At 43.6% G+C, this 22,107-nt stretch overlaps 1 protein-coding gene across 8 annotated transcripts in view; it reads left to right on the top strand.

The window, feature by feature from the left end:
* The window catches only part of MICU1 (mitochondrial calcium uptake 1), a 93,464-nt gene that overhangs the window by 59,621 nt on the left and 11,736 nt on the right, over nucleotides 1-22,107 (top strand). For all 8 annotated transcript variants that reach the window (XM_010714320.3, XM_010714319.3, XM_019617552.2 and 5 more), the window contains 3 exons: nucleotides 2,903-2,985; nucleotides 7,309-7,506; nucleotides 16,940-17,077. In XM_010714320.3, coding sequence (XP_010712622.1) covers nucleotides 2,903-2,985; nucleotides 7,309-7,506; nucleotides 16,940-17,077 — 419 coding nt within the window. The remainder of the gene's footprint in view (nucleotides 1-2,902; nucleotides 2,986-7,308; nucleotides 7,507-16,939; nucleotides 17,078-22,107) is intronic.

Genomic DNA, 22,107 nt, shown 5'->3' with positions numbered 1-22,107 from the left:
AACACTGTATTTGAACAAATTCTTTAAGAACAAAAGCCATTTTTAAATTGTCAACCAATTTCAAATTTTAAAATGTTCGTGTGAGCAGATAGCCCTGTGTTTGAACTCTTACTGAACTGTTACAGCCTAGAAATGAAGTTGGAGAAAAAATGCAGTTGCCCTGACCAGTTTCTGACTTGCTTCCCCAGGGAAATTAGTCGTAAAGAAAAACTATTGATCCTTAATAATGTCAGAGAGGCTTATGAGGAGATGGCTTGCACAATCAAAGAGCTGGAAATGCAGTGCAGTACTGGGGACAAGCCAGAAGTGGGTTTTAGGTGTTAGGCAGGCAAACGCCTGCCAGTGGGTTTAATGGTGTGCAAGTTTCTGCAAGCATAAAAGGAAGCAAGGTAGAAGTGGCAGAGGCTGATGTAACCACAGGTGATGGGCATGGTGTGAAAGGGCTACATTCAGCTGCTGTCACAACGGTTGTTTCTCAATAAGTCTTGGTCAGCATCATTGTGCCCAAGTGGAAAGGCAGCAGCCATCTCACCTGGGACCCATAAATATGGGTGTCTGGGGCCCAAGGGCACGCACTGAGGGACACGTTCCTGAGCAGGAGCTGGCTGAACTCATCGCCTCTGCTGCCCTCTCATTCCCATGATTTACACTTGTTGGTTGGGAGAGGTTTTGCAAAGAGCTGATGGCGGGTACACGGGCTGGAGGATGAAACTGTCTGCTTATTAAAGGGATGAAGTAATTGAATTTGCCAATTTCAAGTCACTTTCCTAGACAATAATGACCCTGCAGGATTTTGTTGCAGAACTGCTTGCTTTAATGCTGTTCTCTGGGTCTTGTTCTCTGCATTTGGAAAAGGGAAAGGAAAGGAATGGCTTTTGTGCACATAGGATGAATATGCCTTCTTTTCTCTGTTCACGCTATGTTTCCAAAGGTGGACCATGATACATTTGCTTTAAGGAAGAGAAAAAGAAAAAACGATAATATTTTGATAAAGAGAAACAGTTTTGGCAACCTCAGCATATGCATTGTTGTACTGTGGCAGGGAAAATGGGAGGAAGAGACCTGTAAGTAAATTACTCTTCTGCTAGCGTCTTGTAACTGGATTCATTTTGTGTTTCAATATTTCCTCACAGAGCAAATGACTTGCAGTGCAGCACTAGATTTTGGGGCTAATGAAAAGAAATGCCTGCAGGTTTTCATGTGGAACTTGCAATTAAAATGAATGAAATGGATGCATTACTAGTAGAGCAGCTGGAAGGTTCTTAATATTTTCATTCTTGGAGGAAATGAGGAATTAGTATAAATCCCATCATGACATTGCATTATTATTATTATTGCTGACCTGGGCAGGATGAACGAGCCAGGGTGGAGGCATCTCTTCTGCTGCAGAATGGCACAGGGAAGGGGAACTATCAGACAGCGTGCTGCTGGATATTGACATGGTTACAGGGGACATCCTTCATGTAGGGCGTTTCAGTGTTTGCGATTTAAAGCCCAGGTAATGGCTTGTGTAGTGTGGGGAAATTGGAAACCCAGAGATAACTGCGGACCTGCATGCGGTGTGTATTTCTTGTGGTGGGCAACAGGCCATTTCTGTCGTCAGGTTTAATGGTGTCGTACATCTTGGTAAGTCTCAAAGTGATTGGAAACCCAACCTCGTTAACGTGTGTGCTGAATCCATAAAGTGCTCCCATTTATTATAGTAAGGGGAAATACAACATAAAAGTCTTCTGGCCTTAAATTTAAGCTGTAAACAATACACAAATCCAGTTCAGTTAATTGTGTTAATTTCTCTGAATGATTCCTCTTTGTGCTGCCATCCCTGAGAGGTGCTAGCATAGAGGCTAGCATAGAGGCTGCTGAAACTTTTATTTTTTTTTTGAGCATTGCAAGAGATATTAAAGTCAATAAAAATGGATGAGGCTGAAGGGGGCTGAGCCTCACTGGTGACCTGTGTCCTGCTGCCAGCTCTGGGGGGAAGAACGCCCTTCAGAACAGAGAGTTGAACTGCATTGTTTAAGGTAACCTGAGCAATAGTTAAAGCCTGATGGATTCCCTGCAAATCCTAGTGAAAGCCAAAATCCGTGTAAGTGGCATATATTTGAATGTAGTGGAAGAATATGCACTCTCTGACATCAGCTTAATTTGGGGAGAAAATTATGGTACTGTTGTAACTTAAATGTTAACGGGTTGCAGAACCTGGAACAGAAATCTACTGGAATTCCTTAGGATGCACAATAGCAGTGCAATTTTGCTGTAATAGGTTGCTATGAAGCTAACTTGTCAGCTTGATGCATTCACACAATTCTGGCTAGATAAAGCCTAACAACATAGACGAAGTGCAATGAAAAATAGAGTGCCACAGTCTCATTTGGGTTCCAGCTGGTGATCTCCAGCTCATGTTCTTGTCTCTGTGTTATATGTGGACTGAGACAGGGTTGGTAATGATTTGTTTAAATTTGCACAGTGACAGGAGCTTGAGTCTGGAAGAGAATTACCTAGAGCCCTGGCCAACTCTGTACCCAGCAGCTGCTGCACAGAGCGTGGAGGGACATCAACTGGCCAAGTGTGTATTACACCATGCCCAACAGGCTTCAGTTCCTGCTACGGTGTCATTTGCTTTTGATTGCTCATTACAGATATGAGATGATGTTTTGCTTTTTTCTTTTCCGTCTATAAAAGGAATACTTTGTTTTTTAAGAAACATTTTTCCCCCCAATCTCTGTTAAAAACAGCACCATGATACTTGTAAAGATTCCTGAGAGTTGTTTACTCCTTTAAAAAGGCATTGTAGAAATCTACTTTCAGATGGCATCATTCTGAACTTGTAACTCCTGCCTTGTTTTGAACTTGTGTATTTTCTTTAACTGGTCTTTTTTTTTTTAATATTTCTTCAATGTAGCTCCCCAAAGGAATTTTGAAATTGCCTTCAAGATGTTTGACCTGAACGGCGATGGTGAAGTGGACATGGAAGAGTTTGAGCAGGTGAGTTGAATGGTGGGTTGACTTAGTGCTACTATGTCTTAATTGTACCAGTAGCACTTCTCCAGGACGTTATTGTGATTTATGTTTGTGGTGACTGCCTACCTTACAGGTTTTCCTTCTGTGCTCTGCTTTTGTGTCTTGATTTCTGCTTTTTTATTAAAAAAGATATAATTTTTCATTGAGCCAGAACAACTTGAAGTATAAGCTTGTTTCCAGAGATTTTGTCCCAAAGGTATATTTGCAATGTGTCACTGGTAAAGTGTCTGCTGCTCGTATCAGAGGATTTGGATTTTACTTCCTTCTGTGGCTTTTATTGAATTTATTACTTTTGTCTTCAGATAATTAATAATAACTAATAAGAACTAATCTGTTTCTAAGAGGAATTTGCCAGTTCATTTCAATGTAAACATGAAAATATTTATTGAGGGGGTGTTTCCGTTAGTTTTACTTTGCTTCCTGCAAAGTTTCATTAGCAGAAAGTTTGCAGGTGGACTTTTTAAAGAGCTTAGCCTGTGTGTACGATACAAATGATGCCTTCATATGTGGTGTGACGTGTGATACTGCAGCAGCAAGAACAGATTGAAGTGAAGACCTGGGCGATCAGTGGGGAAACGATCTGACCTCTCCATCTGTAGCAGGACTCAGCTTTTCCCTCACCAAGATTTGGAATATTCAATCACTATCTCTGTTACCTCATCTAGCAGATATGCATGGGCCCTCAGATACTGTGTCTTACTCCACATTTCTTGGGTCTGAGCATTCAATAGGCAACTGGAAGTTGTTGCATCTGGGCAAAGGAGGAGACTCTATGGTTGGAAAAAATAACCTGCTTTTACTTTTAGTTACCTACTTACAAATTCTTACTCAGAGGCGGGTTGAATGAGTGGTTAACTACAGAAGAGTCTGAGAGGTCGTGGTTGGCTGTAAATGGAGAGAGCAAGTGGCCAAGCAGATTGTTAAATGTACCCCATCGCTTCCAATCTTCTGCTGCTATCCTCCTTAAATTATTTCCTATGGGTGTGGTATTATCAGTTTGCTCCAGGGCTGTGCCGTTTATCTGATTAGCTGTGGTTTTAGGTGCAAGATTTGGACTGCAATAACAGCAGTGTGCTTTATTTCCAACATGACACATTTTTAAGGAGTAGTGTGTGACATAAATTCAGGAGTTGCCTTTGAGTGCAAATTTGAATTCATAACAATGTCCATATTGTGCTATGTAGCTCTGCCTTCCTAACTGATTTAGCTTAAATAGGAAATGAAGAATTTTTCATAGTCAAGAATACTGTTCTTCCTTGTATGTTTGAGAAGTAAATGAATGTAATAGCACTGCACTACAGGCATCCAATAATATTTAACAATTCAAAAAGGTACCTTGCAGTAGTTACTAATGTTATTAAGTGAGATTAATGCGTAGATAAATGAGTTTAAGGAAAGTGAAAAATAGTTAACTGCTTGCTAAAATTGCAGTGAAGCCAAAGCATTAGCACAGGTGTCACGCTTGGCTTTTTTGTTCTGTGGGTGAAGAAAGGAAGAATGTTGCTTCAGGATGCCTATTTTGGACGTGCTTGGAAAATGAGAGTACAAAATAGATTTAAATAATCTCCAATCATCTGGTAGAATTAAATTATCTCAAATCATCAGGAAGTTGTCTGTGTGTTAAGCCGTACAAAAATCCCTGGGAAGGAGAACATATTTTTGTTAAGCTTGTTACGTGCGTCACTGCATCTATATAAAGGAATAAAATTACTGTTTAGCATCAGGATGTATCGGTGAAGACTGATCTTTCCAGAGCCTTTGAGTCAAAGGATGCAGGAGCTGTTTTAGAAAGTGAGAAGAACATGGCAATATCAAAACAAGGAGAAGTGTCTGAGAACACAAGCTCTTTGACTCGAATGCTCAGTGAAATCAAACTGCTGCCATCTGCTCTGGGCAGATAACGCCGTAACCAATTTGCTGCACTTGGCAAACACAATTAAGGTAAACACACGGCTTCGGTGGGCGGCACGTCCTTTTTTTGTGTATATAAATGCAGATGTAATCATTTATAAAATAAATACACTTTTTTCTTCACTCCTTATGGTAATGCCTCGGTAAGAGCACAAAGGATGGCGGGGTTTGAAGATCTGTGCCGTAGGCTGGGCCTAGCAGGAACAGTTACAAGTTCCCCATTCCTGGAGAGTGTACTGCTAGAGGTAGTGTGAAAAGAGCAATGCAATTTTGGGGAGAAGGGAAGGAAAAGGTGTGGCTCAGCATCCTGCCATCCCTGTTGGCTATGGGCACGGATTTCATGCTCCATTCAGAGAGAATCAACAAACAGGTCTGTCTTGTCATTAACATCTGAAAACCTGGAGTATTAGTCAAAGAAAACAGTCACTCAATAATGTAGCTGATATGTGAGTTAGAGGCTGCAGTGCCTGACAGGAAGGTATTAATTTCTTGTGCCTCAAGGAACAGCCGCAGGTTTTTTTGTGTTGATGCATATACTCAGTGTGAGCACTGAATTGCTTGCTGCCTGCATCACTATCATTTTTACTTTTTCATTCTCTGGTATATAAACCAGAAATTGGTGGGCTGCACTTCCATTTTTAATTAAAAAGTTGGATGAAAAGTAGTTAACTTGCAGGCAGCGTTACTTTGAGTTTCTCTTCAAATCATAGCTTTTAACTATTTTCATTGATTGTTTTTATTATTTTTTCCCCTTGCCTGGTACAAAAGATGAAGCAGATCAAACACTTGGGCTGAAATGTGTTTAAAAAAAAAGACAGTGAAGTGTCTGCGCAGAACTGTGCGATCAATGAGGTGCGGGGGAGGACAGCGCTGGCTGGGCTGGAGAACGTATGGCGGGCGCCTGTGCTTCTGGCTATCAGAATTACCCAAAATAGGGGCCAGGCCAATTGTTTTGGCTCCAGTGCCCACAGAAGGATGTTTAGACTGTCTGGTATTTGCTATGGATGGGAAGGAAAGAGGGGCACGGGTCTGGCTGCAATGTGAGATGCCGTATGAATCACACTCAGAAGGTGCGCTGTCACCCAGCCTGCTGTGTGGTGAGCGTTCGCTTTGCGGAAGGGGCAGGTTTCCCAGCTGGTCATAAACTGCATTGCTCCAGACAGTTCTTAAATATTTGCCTGGAATGTGCGTGCAGAACTCACAGTTGAAGTGGAGCACAAAGCAAAAGGAGGAGCAGCTATTTACAGCAGCATTACGAACCAGAGGGCACACTCTTTGCTCACATCACAGTGCATACTTCAAAAAAAAAAAAGACAAAAAAAAACAATCCCCTTGTTTCTTTGTTTTGACCTGGGACTTCAGATGTTCTTTGCAGTAAAAGGCAGTGAGCTTGGGAAGTGTTGCCCAGAGTATCTCCTCTGGGACTGTAACAAAAAAATGTTACAGTCATATACTGCTGTATATGCTGTATACTGCCATAACAAGGTTCCAGCATCCTTTTGACAGCTGAAGCCCTGTGCAGCTGCTGCCTTTGCTTTTCATTCCTTCCAACATGTGCTGGCAGGAGGAGTCTGAGGGCAAAGCCACAGGTTTTGTTGGAGCTCCAGAAAGCCCCTTGGAGCTTCTCCCTCTGCTCCAACTGGGCCGGGGCAGTACAATGAAAGAAGTTGGCTGTCACATGGAGAAAAACCCTCCTTAGAATAATGAGTTCTTGGGTTGTTTTTTTTTTTTTTGCAGCTGTCACATCCTTCAGTTTGATGTTTTGCCATGTCTTGGGGCTGATGAACTTGTCCTGGGTATCCTTGCCCTGTGTCGTGCCACCTGCTTGAGCTATGTGGAGCCTTCCAGACAGCTCAGGAGGAGGAGGATGTTTGGTATACTGGTGTCCGTGGCTGCTCCCATATCCTTGTCATCTTACTTTCTGAGTGATTTACTTAGCCTCTGACTGCTGATCTTGACGAGGACATCTATGTTGAGTGGTTTGCTGTGATTCCCAGAGCAGAGGTTTTGCAAGATATTGCTGTTACAGTGCACGATTTCACATTTGGCTGTGTTGGAGCAGTTATCTGTCTGCTGCTAACTCGGATATTTTGCAGTGTGTGTTATTGTGCTGGGGGCCTGCTTGGGTCGATACGATCTGAAGAACTCTTTACTATGTGTTGGTCAGGACTTCTCTGTGGCTCAGCATGACCTAGTGAAGGAGGAGCTTAAAACTGCAGCAGAGAGCCCTTGAGTTAAAAAAAAAAACAAAAAAACTTGTTTTGTATACAGGGGAAAGGAAACATGATGTGAGCTAGGTGGACCTCGTGCTGGCTAACCAGGATTGACAATTCCCCCGGTGGTTTTTATTCTAAAATGCTCCCTCTTGTTTTTTAGGTTCAGAGCATCATTCGCTCCCAAACCAGCATGGGCATGCGCCACAGAGACCGGTCCACAACTGGGAACACCCTGAAGACCGGCTTCAACTCGGCACTGACAACGTACTTCTTTGGGGCAGATCTGAAGGGGAAGCTGACCATCTCCCACTTCCTCGACTTCCAGCGCAAACTGCAGCACGATATTCTGAAGCTGGAGGTTTGAGTTGTTATTGTGTATGGGGAGAGGGCAGAGTGGTATAACTTCTGCTGACTTTCTGATGAACTTGTCAGTGCATGTCATGCTCCCAAGGAACGTTTCCAGCTCTTCTTGGTAGTGGTGTTTGTGGAGTAAAAGCAGAATGCAGGATCCCCGGCATGCTTATCTCCATGTTGTACTTGCGTTGCTTTGGCTCTGCCCAACGATGAGATGCTCTAGAAAAAAATAACAGTTGGTGAGCAGTCTGTTGCTACCTTACCAATGTAGGTTTGTCTCAGTCCTGAGCAAACTGTGCTCTGAAGGACTGGGGGTTATAGTCTTCCCAAAGCTCTTCATTTGTGCTCATTCCTTCTTTGCTTCACTACTCTGAACGTTTCTGCTGCGTAAGCATTCAAGCTTTCTTTGACTTTTCTAAATACATGATCTCTGCTATGTGGCCTCTGTTATAGTGTACATTAACCCAGGATTGAATAAGAAATGTCTGTCTATTCTGAATCTTCTGCCATTCAACAGAACTGAATGCATCCTTATTTTTCCATTACTGTGAGTTAACAGCAACTCCCAGACTCCTACTGGTCACATAAATTGACTTCAAGTATCAATCTTCAACATTTGGTTCTTTTTAGTAATCGTGAGTACAGGAACAGCAACAGCAGCGTTCTTGGTGTCTGTCACAGTTCCTAAGTGGAACTGATTCATTTAATACATTGCCTTTTACTGGAAAAACCTGAAGGTTTGAGTTGGCTTGAGCAAAGCCAGGTTCTTCTTTGAATCACAAGTGAGGATGTTGTGCTCGGGAAGATTCTCTCACAACCATGATATGTTAAGGCAGTATTCAGAGATTGCTAGTGCTTCTGTCTGATGCACGCATGTCCACGTGCTCAGGCTTTGTGGTTCAGCTAATGTACAGCTTTTTAATAGGCTGCTATCAAATCGGTCTCTGTGAACTGAACCTGAATTGATTCCCTCTTTTATTTGGAGTTTTACAAATGCAAGGAACTGACTCAAGGACTAATGTCTTAATGAGGGCAATTGTCCAGCTAGTTGGCTTCATTTAACTGTTAATTAAAGCTGGCTGCGTTGGCTGTGCATTCGTAGGGGGAGTAGACTGATGGAGGAAAAATGTTCTCAGTGTACTGGAAAGTGTTGATTCTTCAGTTCTTCTACAAACTGAAAATCATTGAAATAATTTTTAAGGTTAAGAAACCTAAGATAAAACTTGAAGGAAGAGAACTAGAGATCGCTCTGTCCTCGCTTGCCGTTCTGCTCTGGTTTCCCACTGCCACTTTCTCTCCAGTGTTTGACAGTGATCAGGCACTGCACTATTTTTTCTAACCCAGTGCTGGAGTTGAGTGGTTCGTCTGTGGTTCTCACATTGCTCATTAATAAGCAATAGGATTTTTTTTTTAGCTTATTCATACTTGTTCTTTTCTTCCTGCAACAGTTAAGTACTGATTTAGTTCTTAGTGTTATCAGTCAGTTGTGCATCCTTCTGATGAATGTTAGTTGCCTTTCTAACAAGTTACTTGTGGACAGTACAAGGTACTGATGTCTTGGTAAGTTAATGAGTATGCACCCTGGAACACGGTCCATGCTGTGCATAGCACTTTTTATGATTTCAGCTGAAAAATTGACCTGTGCAGTGCGGAAGATTTTGTTCTACCAAACCTGTGGGGTTTTTTTTCCTGAATTTGGGATATTAAAGCACCTGATTTTTCTGTTTGTCGTTCTCACTGATTTAGGCAATGCAGACCTATTTCTGTCTTCAGCGTTATGTAACGTGGCCTCTCTCCTCCAATGCTTTTATCTTCTTTGACATTATCTCAAACCTTCTCTCCTTGCTTCACATTTGATGGTTTTATTCACGGTGAAGTGGCTTTTCACACAATGCCTAGTGGGTTCACATCGTTCCTTTTCTAAGAAGTGCTCTAATGAACACAGCCTCTTAAAATGTGGTAAAACAGATCCAGGCATATCTGCAGTTAGTATACAAGAGGATCAGTTTCTTCTGGCTGTAGAGGTAGAATAGTTTCCGACCACCTGAACCCACTTTCTTCTTACTGGTTTTGTTGTTTTTTTTCTGCTTATCATAATATTCATGCAGAAACTTTCTGAGAATGATTAGGTCAGACAAAGCCCCAGACGTTTCCTATTCTGTTTGGCTGAAATGCTGACAGCATGTTTAAATAACCGTGGCGACTTTCTTCCCTTTTGCTTATTGTTTTGATGAAAGTATATTTTCCATCACTTCATGAGAACTCAGCAATCAGCTCAGCTATGGAAGGAAAAGATGAGAAATGTAACCACAGCCAGAGGGCAAAGAGAAGCTTTTAATGACTTGTTATAACTTTTTGTGGTTTGGCTGCTTCAGTGGTTTCCCTGATATCTCACTGCTTTTCCCTATTGTCTTCCAGAGCAGAAAGTGCATGCAAACTGCTGCTGCTGCTTTCTCCATGACAGGTATCAGTGCCAGCTCTGCTTTCTGGAACTGGTGCCTATAGATGTGCGCATAGCTGGAATCCTTTCTGTGTTGCATGCTGATACGGATTAGCTAAGGCTGGATACCTGAGACCAACCCAGCAACAGGGTGGGATCCTAAACAAGCACTTGGCTTTTTTTTTTTTTCATGTTCTGTTGTATTAGCATCTTTGGAAAAACTCCATTTTCTCCTATCAGTGTCACAAAGGGTGATAAGCTTGGAGTAAAAAGGCAGTGCAGGCTCTGCAGGCAGTATGTCCCATATGCAGTATTTGTCTCAAATAAAGCAGTACTGTTTTGAGTGGGTTCTGTGAGTTAGGAAGATGGATAGCTCTTGACATCATCGTTTCCGCTTTTTCTGCTTGACAGTATCTGTCCCAAATCTTCCCATCTCCTCGGTCCTCTTGGACTGGGAGTCCCAGCCATCCTACATTTTTCTGTGATTCTGTAAGTAGATACAGCAAAGTGTTACCTCTTTGTTTTCCACATCTGTGTCACCTCTCTGCTCTCTGAAATGCCACCCCAAACCTGCTAAGAGCAGTGATTTAATCTCCGTACTTAGTTTTGTTATGTTTCCCCAGCTCTCTTATTGCCAGCAATGAGGTACGTGCCTGTGGTATCAAACCAGCTCTGGGACAGTAAGATGAAAAGCAGGATTCTGAAAATACAGCTGAGGTGCCACGTGTCTCTGTGTTCATCTTGAAAATTGTGACTTTGTGCTGTTATGCGTGATGCGAGGTGGTCTGAGCAGCTGCTTTACTCTTTTGACTCCCTTTTCTCTGCTAAACTGATTTAAAGTGCAGTTAATTTATTTTCTCGTGATAAATTGAGCTCCAAGGTCAAGCAGAAACAGCGTGAACTCTAGCAGGCAGAGAGATAAGTACTTCTGTTGTAATAAAACTCCGTGCATCGATTCCACAGAGACTGTTATTGGGATTTCCGGACTGTTGGGCTTGGTTACGTGCAACCAGCCAATGGACTTTGCTGCAGAGAGGTCACGAGCTCATTACATTTCTGAACTTTGCATTTTCCTTGTTCAGTGGGCACATGGAATGGAGGAGCTCCTCTACTCCTCACGTCTGGGTACCGGGAGTATTGCCAAGGGTACAAATGACAGTGATGTAGTCAGGGCAGAAAGCAGCAGTGGAAGTTGGGCTCTCGGCTGGCAGAGCAGGAGCTGAGTGTTCTATCTCATCTCACTCTGCCCCCAGCAGTCAAGTGAATGCTTCACTCTAATTCATCAGACATGAGTATTACAGATTCCTCTCCTTTGCATTTTTCCCATTTCATTCCCTCAACACTTGAAATTTCAAAATGCAGATCCTTTCAGAGCTGGCACGAAGTTATTTTGATTCATGAGGACGAAGTTAAGGTACAGCCGTCTTTACGTAACCTTTTTTAATTGCTCATTAAAGCGTAACAAGTTGCTGGTGGTTGGAATTAATTTCTTCCCCTTGCAGGCAGTGGTTCTATGCCAAGGCCAGAGAAATGTCAAAAGCATCTACAAAGCACTTGTTCTGCAGGGGTTTCACTGCTGCTGACACATGTACATTTTTAACCTTGCTGCTACGTATTCATGTAAGCTGCTTTCAGAGAGCAAAGGGAGAAGAGGGAAACCATTCAAAAGATGGGACTTTTCCTTTGTGAAAATGGCTTACCTGCCCGCTGAACCATGTTCCACAGTGCCACATCTGCATGTTAAGAGCAGTTATTTGTTTCTGCATGTGTTATCTAGCTCTGGAATGACTTTCTTGGACAGCCTGGTGTGCAAGGGTGGTGTTCAGAACAGCTCAAATGTGACTATTTGGAGACCTCTGATTTTCCAACTAAAAAGCATTTAGAAACTTTTGCCATGCTTTCTCTTCTGGGATTAATTTGGTGCCCTTGCAAGCATCACAGCTTCCTCCCAGACTGTTCTTTTTTTTCTGACAGATAGGGTTGCTGGGCTTTAGGAAGATGAACAGTGCTTTTCTTCTCTGTCAGAGTTGTATATGCAACTTGATGAGATCCTGGCAGCGTGCTTCTTCAGAGCAGTAAACAGAACCAGTGCTGCAGCAGTTTACAGATAAATAATGCATTACAGCCTGTCCAACAAAGCTTTGAGCAAATACTACTTTAAAGAGTCAGAGATTGTGAATCTGAATATTACCCCACAAATCATTATTTCCCAGATCCTTTGGCCTCTTGTTACACACACTTTGCTGCCTTTCCAAACAGGTCACCTTTTTCAAGTATCCTTAGAACTGACAGAATTAGCAATATTTTTGTTATTGATGCTTGTCTAACCAACATAAGAAGTTGAAAAATTATCCTCTGTGCTCTTCTCTCCACCCAAAAGCTTGTGTAGATTTTTTTCTTGCAGTTTCAATGGGTAATAAGAAAAAGCACACATGCATTTCTTCCTTAGATGCTTGCTTTGAGATTTTAAGGACTCTGTGCATTGTTAGTTTTTCTAGGAGAAGCCCTCCTAGCGATTTAACAGCTTGCTAAAATGCAGCTGAATAGGAACATGTGTAAGAGGATAGACATTATGCTGCTGGGGTGCCTGGCTGCAGTTTGTTGACTTCTCAGAGATATCTGCATCAAACTGTAGAAGATAGGTTTAGGAGATTTCTGAAAAGTAAGAAAAAAGCAATAACTTGAAAATGCTGACTCCTGCCTTGCACAAATGCTGTGCTTTGTGCTTTATCTCCCTTTTAAAGCTGTGCAATGTGACCATGTTTCATAACCTTCCCTGGTGTTTACAGACCAGCGCAGCCATGCAGCAGCTCTCAGCAAGCCCCTGTGTGGCTCAGGGTGCTGTAATTGTATTGTCACAGGGTATGGCAGTGCAATAGAGATGTTCAAGTCCCACCACAAACTGTGAGTGCCTGGGGCTGCTGGAAGCATTGCTCAGAGAAGTAATACCAAGCAGAGGACTCCTGTGCCTGCTGGAGCTCGGAGTTCAAAGCCCTGTGGTATTTTTGATTATAAACTACCAGGAATTCACTATACTATTGTGCAGCTCTGATTTCCGCAAGCGTGGCCTCTAAGTAGTCTAAGTAGATTTGAGGGGTGTTGTGTTTGCTTGAGGGTCGTTCTGCAGCCAGCACTATTTTAATTACCATGGGTGTGCAAAATTCTCTGCCCAAGGTGGTGTTAACGTGTGTGGGACGCTCCTGGCTGTTTGATGTGAGGTGAGAGGATCTCTGGCAGCAAAGCAGGACTCAGTTGGTGCTTTGGCATCTGGCTGTGGCCAGGTTGAGGCTGCAGAAGATGATCTGTGCAGCCGGAGAGAAAGGAGACTTCTTTGTAAACCACATTTTACATTGCAGTATGTGAAGACTGATTTTATTAAAGAAATGTGGGGGCTCTGTTTTTACATGTAATTTTGGAAAACTGACATTGACTTGGAGTTCTATAATGAAGGCAAAGGCAAAGAAATAATAGATTTTCTGTTGTTCTTAGTCATTTCTTGGTTGCATGCTGCTCGCTTGGTTCTCTGGGAGGCCTCCTGCTTCCACAGGAGCATACTGCAAATGATGGCAGGTAGTGGTAACACAGAAATAAAGAGAAGCCAGCGCAAAGTGTGCAGGTACTTCCTTCGAGTCACAGCACTGAGTAGAATCAGCTTTGGCTCATGCTGACTCAAGACAGGAGTCGCCCAAACTATGCACTGCTGTCAGGAATCTGATTTTTGTTTTTAATTTAGTGAGTTTTTATGGGCTTGAATTTGGCATGCAGTCAGCAAACAGCTCGGGAGGTGTTGAAGAAAGTCAGAGCTATGTTTTCATCAGCACATCTGAGGCTCTTGCTGATTTGGGTGATGTGCATTTGGCTTCGGTTTAAAAACCAAATGGCAACATTCCCTGGACTTTGTCTGCGGGCTGCATGTGGTGCTCAGCTGTCTCTGGGGGTCCTGGCTTTCCAACACTCCCCTCAGGCAGTGCAGACATATGGTGCTGCTTTGCACACTTAGGTCTGGTGGCCACATCACTGCTTCTTGCTTTGAAGCAGTTCCTGGTACTCAGTCGCTGAGGAGCCAGGGTTTCAGCACTAGGATTTTAGGTGTTCGTGGAGTAAGATCAAAAAAAGCACCAATATAATCTTGAAGTTTTCTTTCCAAATCACTGCAATGTTGTGGCTGAAAGCAGTATTGAAGCAGGGCAGGAAGCAGAAATGCAGCCCTGCCCTGAGACCTGTGGAACCCAGAATCTGCAAGCAGTTACTAGAGATGTGATGCTTAATACTCACTCATGCTTCCCCATTCTTTGTCAGAGCTGAGAACTCCTCATTTGCGAGACAGATGGCTTGAGTTCTGGTGGCATTGGCCATGTCCACTTCCTGTGCATGGGAGGACCCAGATCAGGTCCTGCTGCCTACACCAGGTGGCTTGTAGCCTTGGAGCTGCCTCATTACCCGGCCATGAGTGCTGCAGCTGGTGGCAGCAGAAGGAGGATGAGAGGAAATTAACTTCTGTGTGTAAGAAGTCCCAGCATTTTCCTGAACAAAGATGCTTTTTATGGTGTTGCCTCTGAAGTGGCTCAGGCTGGGTGCTTTTCAGGGGCTGGCATTTGATTTCCCCCGGGAGCAGGTGGAGTGGGATAGTCAAAACAAGCAGCGAAGTCTGGGAGCAGAGTGATTACGGGTCTGTCATTCTGTGGTGAATTCTTGCAGTGCCTTTCAGCGAGGAGTTCGGCAATTAAGGGGATGTGGAAGCAGAGAAAACAATCTCTTTATTTGCCTTCTGCTTTCTTCATTTGATGAAGCCTTTCTTGTACGCGCTGAAGCAAAAGAAGGTAGTCTGAGTTATTCAGACGGAAAGCTATGTTTAACCTTATTGTTAGAGATATATAAGAAGCTTCTCTTAGAGAAACATGGAGGTGTTTTTCACACCTAATTTTTTGGTGTAGTGGGGAAAAAAAGGGTATTTCAAATGCATTTTTCAGCTTACAGGTAGTCTCTTTAGTAGCTGGTGTGGACATGGGCTGACTGCATGGACCAGGCTGCTCCAGATTGGCACTGGGACATCTGCTCCGGTGTCTTTTGGCTGTACCCGTTTCTTCTGCCTTCCTCCTCTTGGGAGAGCACGTTTAATTGTCCTGCGTATCTCACCGCCTTCTAATGACTATCAATATTGCCTAATCTATTTTAGGTTAATTTCCACAGTATCTCAGGTGACACTGAAGAGTGCTGTGCCTCTATTAAGTCTTGCAGCCTTACTGTTGTGCGCATGCAGAATGCACTGCTGGCACCAAGTGGTGGTGGCTGGAAGCTGTCCGGCAGCACTGGGCTCCCCGAGGTCTTGCCCGACGAATAACTGAGGGTGCCTTCACCGTGCCCGCTGCCTGCCAGAGTGAGCCAGTGGCTCTGAAGTCTCGATTTGTAACTGGAAATATGCTGTTAATCGTGCAGGAGAAAATGCATGCCTGCATCCCAGCATGTAGCTGGAAGGGGCTGCTGCAGCTGAGTGTGTTTTTTAGAAGCTGAAAACAAGGTTCTTCTCGCAAATCATTTGAAGCTAAGCTTTGTGATGAAGAAATACCACTGGCAGCGTATCAGGGAAAAAAAAACAAAACAATTTAGTATCTCAGGAAATGTTTCATTCGTGACTTCTAGGAGCACAGAGCTTTGATCCAGGAATGCTGGCACCTGTGAAGCCTAGAGGTGGAAATGGGGATTGCAGCAGCCCCTGTTGCACTCATCCTCTGTTTTTCTGCAAAGCATCAAGGCTTATTTTAAAACCAACTTTTGTGTTGGTTTGCTTAAACTTCCTTTTTTCTTCTCACTGAAATTTTTGTGTCTTCTATATGCACTGTCCTCTGCTCATCCCTCCCACAACTAACTTAAGCGTATCTGCCACCAGCTGGAGGCAAGTTTTGAACTTCCCTTGCCGTTTGCTATGTTGCTGCTTGGTAAAAGGGTTGTTGGTTTTTGTGGGTTGTTTTTTTTTTTCAGCTCAGTGGTGATTGTACTTGAGACTGTAACCCAGCAGACAGCAGCTGCTCTGTAACACTGGTGTTTGTCACTCCCCTCCTTGCCTGTCCCTACAGTGCGCACTGCTGTGAGTGCGCCTAGTACCTGGCTGCCAACTATTGGCTGGAGGCATCTGTGTTTTGGTTAAATGTTTCTGTTTCCTGGGAGCCACGCTGTCACCTATCAATGCAGAGCCAGATACAGTGCTGCTGCCCCTCTGGAAGCTGAATCAAGGCTTTCCTGAGAAATGAACCTCTTCAGAGGCAATTCGAGATCACGGGCAGAGCTGCTGCCTTTCATCCCCTGCCCCTCCCCTTGATCTCAGCTGGGTGCCTTGCTGGCTTTGTGCTAGCTGTGTAATTAAGCACATAAAAATGATTGAGGCAGGAATGGTTAACACAGCCGCCTTATGTCAAATTAGTGTTACTCTTGAGATAGATGAGTTGTTCCATACAAGTTTAAAAATTAATTCCGTTGTTAAATGTCAAACTCAGGCTTGTAATCAGCTTTATGTTTTCCAATATACCTTATGGAAGTCAAGTAGGGGATTCTGAATGCTGAGATGTGTGAAACTGGAGTCTTTTGAGCAGGTGGGAAGAAGCTGCTGCAACACACTGCTGCTGCAATTCAGGTGTTTGTCCAAGCTAGAAGGCCATGCGAAGAGCACCTTAGTATTTTTTCTTGTCTCACTCCTTTGGAAACCTGTGGTCACAAGCTTAGTTTCAGGTTAAAATAATCATCCTGCTTTTTCAAGTCCAATTCTACAAATAGTCTCCAATAAGATGAAACTTATAACTGAAATAAGATGGGAGGGCTAGGTGTGAAAATTTCTCAAGAAGTTGCCCATGCAAAGAAGCGTTGATTCTGATGGAAACAGTCCTGGAGAAGCAACTAATCAACTGTGCGGGGATTTCTTCTCTAAGCGTGTCTGCTATGATGTTAGTTTGTTATTACTGTACCTTCTTTACAGCCTTGTTTTTGTCATCTTTTTTCCCTGCAGTTTGAGCGGCACGACCCAGTGGACGGGCGCATCACGGAGCGGCAGTTTGGCAGCATGCTGCTGGCCTACAGCGGGGTGCAGTCCAAGAAGCTCACTGTCATGCTGAAGCAGCTCAAGAAACACTTTCAAGATGGGGAGGTCAGTCATATTTGAGAGTCTGGGGGGGCAGAGGAGCAGGCAACCATCGCACACCATGCTGAGAGATGAGCTGCCAAGTCGGGTTCAGTGGGTACCCTTGTAGGGGGAAATGCACTGATGGTCTTTTCCACTGATTTGTCCAAACTGCGCATGGCTGAGAGATGCTTTGTGGCAGAGATGAATGAAAGCCCCGAGGATTTCATGCCCTTGTGAAGGGCTGAGGACAGGAAATGACTTTCCTAAGCAATTGGTTGACATGCAAAGCTCTATCCTTCTGTAACAAGCCATCCCTGTCATCCAGAGAAAAGCAGTCTACAGAGGCATGCTGACTTTGCAGATGATGAATCCTCCCCAGGAGCAGCGAGATGGGAGTGCAGTAATCGTGTCCTGATCAAGGTGTAGGCTTCTCCCTACTGACAGTTTACAAAACTTATGGTTAGGAAACAGCGCTCTAGATCTGAAGCCAGAATAAATGCTGAAGATGTGCACATAATTACTGCTTGACCTTGGTTTAATTAGCTGCTCTGGCTGGGCAGTTTATTATTTAGTTATGAACTTATGTGAAAAATGGTTTGAATTACTTATGCTTTAGAGAGGAATAAGGCTGCACATCCTGCACCAGTTAATCTAGTAAGAGACTTTGGAATAAAATATGCCTACTTAAAATTACATGTTTAATCAGGTAAAATAAGTATAGGGTGCTGCAATACTTCAGTATTAGAATTTCATGTCTGCTTCAGTAAAGGTGGATTTTTTTTTGAACTAGGTTATAAACATACAACTAACCAAAATGAGAATGGATGGAAGTCCTTTGCACATTGGGTTGGCCTGACTCTTAATGCAACTTCCTCACGAGATCAGATCTGATGTTTATTTTTTGGAAGTTCTAGATGCAGAATGTGTTGTAGGGCAACAGTGTTGACTGGACTCTGTCCTTTTCTTTCTTATGTGGGGGACTGTAAATAAAACTGTCCTGAACTCCTGCAGTGTTCAGGAATCTTCAGTCCATACAAAGTTGCATGAGTGACTTTTTCTCCTGTCTTTTCCGCTGGTGTGAGGACTACAAAGAAGAACTTGGGCACACTGAAGCAGCAAGGCATAAACACCAGTAGGTCTCTATTGATATACCCTGAGGGCAAGCTCTTGTCAGTGTTAGGTTATTGGGACTTTTCCCATTGACAGTGCTGCAACCAGGTGAAAGCCTCTGGTTTAGCCGAGTGGCCCTTCTGTACGCAGCTGTGAGCGAGGAAGGTGTGAACCAGGACTTCCAGCCACAAATGAGTTTTCTAGTCTCAAAAATTAACGTTCACTGAAGACGTAATCTTCATAATCAAAACTCTTGATGTTATACTGGTCAGAAATAGCAAGCCTGCAGCATCCATGAGCCTCAACATAGCTCATGTAGCACTCAGCCACAGGTGGTGCTCCTGGGAGTGATCCTTTGGGAGCTGAACAAGCAATGTCAAGTGAGTTTTCATCTCTCCCAGCACAGCACAGAGGCTCAGCACATTTGGGCATCCCTGAAGTGCCTCTCTCAACCAGAACTTCAGCAATCTAGTTTAGAAACATCTCATCTGTTGTAACTCTATGGGAAGGCCTGAGCTCAGGTGCTTTCAGGATATGTTGTTTGTCACAGTAAACAATGCCCGAAAGCAGGAAGAAATTGCCTGTCAATACATGAAAACCTCACTTCCCAAGCTGTTGGTCACTAGCTTTAATAAGACTATCAGTGATTCCAAGGGTGCAGTTTCGAGTCCATTTATTGGATTTTTGAGTGAGACACTGTGGGTTTTACTCGTCTAATACTTCTACTCCTCTTGAGTTTTAACTTGTCTTGGGGACAAATACTTTGTGACTGAGTGGCTGTGACGTCTGTGGAATAGAAAATATCAGCTCAATTGTTACACTCTCAAACTCCTGATTCTATGCTGTGATTGTATATATGTGTGGCACAGTAGCCAGGTGTATGAGAAATTAGTCAGAGGGAGTTATTCTTGGAAGGTTTCATACAGCAGATGTTCCTTTCCTTCCGTGTGTCAGTCAGAAACCTGACATCTGTGACAGAAAGAACCTTTGTTTTTACCTTATTCCTCATCCCGAAGGCAGCCAGATTGTGTTTCTATTTGTAGGTAACAGACAGATTCTGAGCAAGTCTCTTTATTTCTTCATTCCAATAACTTTTAAGGGAAAAAAAGAAATGTTTTCAAGAAACTGAATTGTTAGAAATCCTGTAATTCCTTAGGCTGGGGGAGTTAAGCAACCAAATCCTCAAATGAGACAGCCCCTCTATTAACAAGATACATGTTGATTTAGGGAGAAGTAAAGGATGCAATGAGTGGCACCTTCTTTATACAGGAGCAGATAAACCTTCTAAGCACCAGCTCAGAACCTGTGCTTGTACAAAACAGAAATGAAGGACAACATTTGTCTGTTTTGGCAGGCCCTTAGCTCACAGACAATCTAGCCTGGTGCCTAACATTGTTTTGTCTTTTGTACAAAAGAACCTCTTCCTTGAAAGTATTTGTTCTTCTCCCAGGGTGTTGCAGAGGACCGCATGCTTTGCTGGTTTGTGTGCAGCATTTTGTATCTGTGTGCTCATGTGCTTTTATGGGATCACACAGGTGCAGCTGTCAGTGTTTTGATGTCTCTTAAATTTTCCTGTCCTGTTAAGAAATAGGACTGCTACAGCCAGAATCACAGTAATTGCCTTTTGAGCTTCCCAACTAATGTATTCAGGGATGCGCTTGCAGAGTTGCCCTTGTAAATGAGTGTGGCATTAAGCTCTTCACTGGGAACAGCAGGAGCTCAGTGCTTCTGCAACTGAGACATCCGCAGAGCCAGCAGCTGCTGTGTCGTGCTCTGCTTTGCTCCTCGCCTGTGGAGAAGGAATGGAGCTGGTGCTCTCCCATGCCCCGCTTTGGGTCCCAGTCCTCAAAGAGATGCTGAAGTTGCTCAGCCACTTCACCGTTTGTCCTGCAATTGTTTCCTGTCAGCAGACAGCTTCTTGGTCACAGCGGCTTGATGTGAATGTTCTGAGGGAAGTTTTTCTCCAGATCCCTTCATTTCATGCTTTGAAAGTCACGTTAAACCATTATCCATGTGAATTTTAACCTGCTGCAATCTCACGAAAAGCAGCAGGAGCTGTGACTCGTTGCTCCTTTCGAAGTGGGAATACAATCTGGGGCAGTGTGGTGTGGGGAGGAGATGGCAGGAGCTGGACCATAACTATGTTGCAAGCTTTTAACCCAGCGTTACCTTGGAAATGCAATTTAACTCAGTACTTTCTGATTAAATTGCTACATGTTGACTACTAAAATTACCCATTCTGGGCACAGTGACCCTGTCAGCCCCCAGATCATGGCAGCTGTGGCTTTAGGTGAAACTTTACCGTGCTTCTAACATCATGTTCTATGTTCCTGTCATTGAGAATGATGTATTTTCTTATATAATTGATTGTCTGCTCTCACTTCTATTCTTGAAAAATCCCACCATACTCTGCATACCTGAACTCCTGTGTGTATTTGCTGGAGCTGCTGCTTTATGTAAAATTGTTTATGATCCTCTCCCTTGAATTTTACTCACACTGCTGCTTTCTTCCTAGTAAAGGACTTGTGTTGTCTGGGGTATTTACAAGCAAGCCATTTGGTTTATATGTCCCTAACCACCAGGAAAGCAAGCTGGCAATTCAGAAGCTGTTGATCCAGGTCATCTTCTGTACGTGCTTCAGGGCTGTTGGCTGCCTGTGGCTGTGCAGTTTTGTGTTGAGATTTCATTTTCTTAGTCTGATGACAGCAGAGCAAGGGAGAGAATGGATGAAGGACTTGTACTGCGTGCTATTGCCTTATGAGCAGAAGGAATGAAAATTCAGGTGGATGCAGCAGAAAGCAGATATATGTGAAAATGGCCCTGAGGAACAAAAGACAGAACCTTTGGTAGGTTTGTGTCTGTTGGTCCTTTAGCAGAGACATGAGTGAGTTATGGAGAGCTGAGCAGTGCTGACAGACACGGTGACGGGGCAGATAAATCCCCATATTCTGCTGCTGGCTGATAGTGATCATTCATTGCTGTCAGCTTGTCAGCACAGTTCTGCAGCTCTACAGTTTTAGAGAATTGGGAAGGTGTCAGTGTTGCTGCCAGCCTCAGTGACAGAACTAATTAGTTCTTCAGTTCTGTAATACCAGCTGGATTTTTGCTGTGGAAATTCAGTATGTGTGTCCCATGAAAGCCTGGGTGAGTAGGACATTTCCACATGTCGTTACTTTTGCTTTCCAGCAATGACAAGGATCACAAGATCGTATGTAAGCAGGTAACTTTCTGTGCTGCTGGCTAAAACAACAACTACCACAAGCTGCTGAACAGGGGGCCACTTGGCATGAAGAGAAACACTTCTTGGCCTCAATACTGGCCAAGAAAATACTATGCTGGGACTCTGGTTGCAGTGGTTGTTGGGGTACATTGTGGCCACTGTCACAAGTATGGGATATCATATGGTCAGTAAGTCAGAGCACAGTGTCTGCACAGCCACCTTCAGGCTAGCAGAAGATCCTAGCTCCCACAAGATTACTGAATTGTTAGTGTTCTTCTCAGTCACAAACACCCAGCAGGCAGGTGCTGAGATGGGTCGGTGTCTGAATCGCCAAGATCTGTTCTCTTCTAGCTCTGTTGTATAAAGCAGGAGTCTTTGTGCTACTTCTGCAAAAGCACCTGACGTTTTCTTCTGCTGGTACAGCATAATATTTGATCCTGCCATATGCTGCTGTTAGCATACCACTTGAGAAGCATAGCAGATAAACATCTGAAGGAAGTCTCCTGTGCAGTGACTGGGGATTTTTTTTTAGGTCTGTTGTCCACGTCTGCATTTTGAAACTTCATTCTTTGTGGTTTGGATCCATGAATCCAGTACTGATAAACCAACTGCTGCTGCAGTTGGTGCATATGCTTTGCAGCATGCAGCAGCCGTGCACAGCCATGTACTCAGTTACATGGCTGCAGTTCTTTTTACAGGTCTAGAGTGTCTGTAGGAGAACATA

The sequence above is a fragment of the Meleagris gallopavo genome, chromosome 8 (assembly GCF_000146605.3).
Source record: "Meleagris gallopavo isolate NT-WF06-2002-E0010 breed Aviagen turkey brand Nicholas breeding stock chromosome 8, Turkey_5.1, whole genome shotgun sequence".
NCBI classification, from domain to species: Eukaryota; Metazoa; Chordata; class Aves; order Galliformes; family Phasianidae; genus Meleagris; species Meleagris gallopavo.
The sequence above is the reverse complement of the archived record's forward strand: the minus strand, read 5'-3'. Positions and strand labels throughout refer to the sequence as shown.